The 3496-nt window shown below is 37.0% G+C and overlaps 1 protein-coding gene across 1 annotated transcript; it reads right to left on the bottom strand.

Annotated features, from left to right (window-relative positions):
• Position 1: 1 nt before the first annotated feature.
• Positions 2–3075, bottom strand: LOC106525857 (extracellular calcium-sensing receptor-like; the record flags this gene model as incomplete). Its single annotated transcript, XM_014020224.1, has 7 exons — positions 2797–3075; positions 2398–2687; positions 1915–2216; positions 1191–1375; positions 833–1054; positions 621–744; positions 2–543 (listed from the first exon to the last, which is right to left on the bottom strand). Coding segments are annotated over exons 1-7 (1926 nt in total), but the record flags the coding sequence as incomplete, so codon positions are not given.
• Between the last annotated feature and the right edge of the window lie 421 nt (positions 3076–3496).

A 3496-nucleotide genomic window follows, 5' to 3' on the forward strand; every position in this document is an offset into this window, starting at 1 on the left:
CCTTGTATGTGCTCAGGTTTTTCATTGGGAAAGGGGGGCTGAGAACCAACCAAACAGTACAAATAAAAACTTGGATGAAAGTGAAAAACACTACAGTCATTCTTTGTTGTGGAGGCCCAAACCATTTCATGACATTACTACCTGGAAGTGTAGCTTTAAAGGCCATTAAAACCACTATAGTTTTGCCAAGAACACAGGAGATACAGAGAACAAAGATTATTCCAAAGGCTGTGTGTCTCAGCATGCAGGACCACTCAGAGGGAGCTCCGATGAAAGTTAATGAACATAAGAAACACAGAGTCAGAGAGAAGAGCAACAAGAAGCTCAGCTCAGAGTTGTTGGCTTTAACAACAGGAGTTGTTCTGTGACAAAAGAAAATAACTGCTGTTATGATGGACAGAGACACGCCCAAACCAGAAAATGTAGACAAGATGATTGCCAGGACTTCATCAAAAGACAGAAACTCAACAGGTTTGGGCAAACAAGCATCTCTTTTCGCATTTGACCAGTGTTCATCAGAACATGGGAAGCAATCTGGAGAATCTAAGGAAATAAAACAAAAAAGGACAATTATTAATAAAATATATCATAATCCAGATTAGGATAAAAAATAATGACACCTGTTGTATTACTGATCTCTCCTTCAGGACAAGGTATACAGTCATAGCAGCAGATGGGTTTTCCTTTCTGCAACACTTTACGAGTTCCTGGAGAACAACTTTCTGAGCACACTGACACTGGAACCTGACACAGAGTTGTGGAGAGGAAAAAAAAGCTTAAAATTTCTGCAGTTGCTTTTTATATTCTAATTTTTCATCACTATGTTTTTTACTTGTGTCCCACCCTCCACCCAGGTTATGCTCCTCTTGATTTGTAGCTCCTGGCCCTTTGGTAGTGATGCATCATAATATCCTACTGTTACCAGCTCAGTAATGCCACTCTCACTCTTCTTCCAGTTGACCAGCTCATAAAAAGCCACAGGATCCCCATTAGCATCAAATGACACAGGATAACCATTTTGTGAAAAGTTGACTTTTTTATGTTCAATTAAAACCTGTGAATTAGCAGATATTCAGAGGGGGAATCAACACCCAGTATAATTACTTAATTCAATTCAAAATTCAATTCAAAAATACTTTATTGATCCCAGAGGGAAATTAGGTAAATTTAAAAATTTGATTTTCACCAACCTGTTTGGACTCCAGTCTTATGTACTTGTCACATTTAGTAGTACCATCAGTTTTCTCACACACTGCATTGTGAATGGCATGAGCAATTGCATAAACAGCCTTGTACACCATGTTACTGATTCTCAGCTGAGATGTTTCAGTGTATGGACTTTTAAGCAGTTTTATATTTTCTGTTCCATCACAGACTTTCTTGTTTGTATCATTAACTAAATAAACAGAATGACGGAGACATTGATCAGTCATAAAACAAATAACACCTGTTACTCAACTCTTAATGTTTATGTAACTTAAAGTAAACGCGACGTCTTAAAATAATTTAAATTGTCTTGTTTGAGTCAAAGGTAACTGACCTTATGTGCAAATGTTTTTTTTTTCATTAATGCAATTTAGTACCATTTCACATATTTTCTTACATATTTGCTTGTTGTGGACATTTTATTTATAAAAATCCAATTTAGCAACATTAAAACAAACACTTTACTTCCATCACATACAATCTTACATAGATCATCATTTACCATAACCTAAAGGTACACACAGATTAATATTTAAAGACAGACAACACATATAACTTGACTTTAAGACACAAATGTAAATTTGTATTATTTTTGTTGTAAATACATTTGCAAGGCACTGGACAGCAAACCGTTTAAAAATAACAACAAAAGGAGAAAGAAATGTACAACCTACTTAGGCATGAATGGAAAATGATAATTTAATAAACCCTCACTGTTTTTCAAGCTGCAGTTGAATGCATCCTCCCAGAACTCATTAAGCACCGAGGAGGCAACTACATCAGATTGAGAGAGATCCAGCAGAAAGTCTCTGAGCCCTGGGATTACGGATTGCTGGATGGCAACTCCAATGGTTCCTGCACAGAAACTGAATCTTAAAAAGTTTGGGTCAGTTACCCAGCCCTCACTTCCTATCCACTGACGAGGTGGTGGAGGATCACGAGCCAACTCCTGTAACAGGACACTCATATCTCCAGCTGCTGTAAAAGCAACAACAACCATTGCGGTCGACCTGGAATAACATTATAATTTGCTCAACATACTACCATATTCATTATAGTATGTGACCTATTGTTAGAACAAGCAAAAAAATCTGTTTTAACACACCATTAAAACACAAACAGTATTCACATTTGTATGCAGGATGTTTATAATAATACAAGACTGTCAAGGAAAAATAAGGAGGCAGAAACCTACGAATGACATCCGCTACTCTCCTGATCTTAGTATGTGGATCAGTTCGAAAGAAAGATTCAGAGTACTCCACACAGATCCCCTCTCTGTGTACTGCTTTAAGAAATGATGCCATTCCATAATTTCCATAATCTGAGTCAGAATAAACAGCACCAATCCAAGTCCAACCAAAGTGTTTCACCAACTTGGCCAGAGCATCAGCTTGGAACTGATCACTGGGAATTGTTCTGAAAAATGTTGGGTACTGCTGCTTATCTGACAGGCAGGCACAAGTGGCAAAGTGGCTCACCTATACCAAACATAACAACATGATGTTCTACCACTAACAGATTGTCTTTAACAACTTGTAACAACAAATATGATTTGTTTTCAGTTTGTACAAACTGCAGATCACTTACCTGAGGGATGTTAAATGGTCCAATGATGCGTGCCATGCTGAGGGATGAAGTAGATCCAGAGTCTCCAACAACAGCCATCACCTTCCCATTTTGGGAACAGTTGCTGTTTTTGTAAAACATTGGGTCCTCACCATTTGATAACTGAAATGCCACATGGGCTGCCACAAGCCCAGAGGAACAAGTATCATAGATCTGATATCCGAGTTTGATGCCCGGCAGCAGCTCTGTGCTGTTGTTTATCTCCTTAATAGCAAATATCATTGTTCGAGAAAAGCGCAGGTCCCGAGCATTAAAGCTGCACAGATAAAAGGATGCTGACATTTGATGAAATTAGGAAACGTTCACAAGAAATACAGGTATTTGAGTAAATAAGCAAAGATGTTTTAGAACATACTGATGCTCCAAGACATTTGTAATATATTTTATACATAAATTGACTAAGTAATTGGCTTAAAAAATATAAAATTAAGAATTTATCTAAAATATGAGGTACAGGTACAATTTTTCTATATATATATATTTTTTTATTATTTCCTTTTACACTTAGAACACTTTTGTTCTCCTTATTGTTCATAAACTAGTAGTTCGTGGACACAACATGGGAATGTAAAGTCTCAAATTCTGCTCATTGCAAGACTTTTTCAATCTTGACTGCAAAATATACAGCAAATGAAAGTATTTCCATTTCTACGCATCACAC

Source organism: Austrofundulus limnaeus, unplaced genomic scaffold (genome assembly GCF_001266775.1).
Source record: "Austrofundulus limnaeus strain Quisiro unplaced genomic scaffold, Austrofundulus_limnaeus-1.0 Scaffold245, whole genome shotgun sequence".
Classification (NCBI taxonomy): domain Eukaryota; kingdom Metazoa; phylum Chordata; class Actinopteri; order Cyprinodontiformes; family Rivulidae; genus Austrofundulus; species Austrofundulus limnaeus.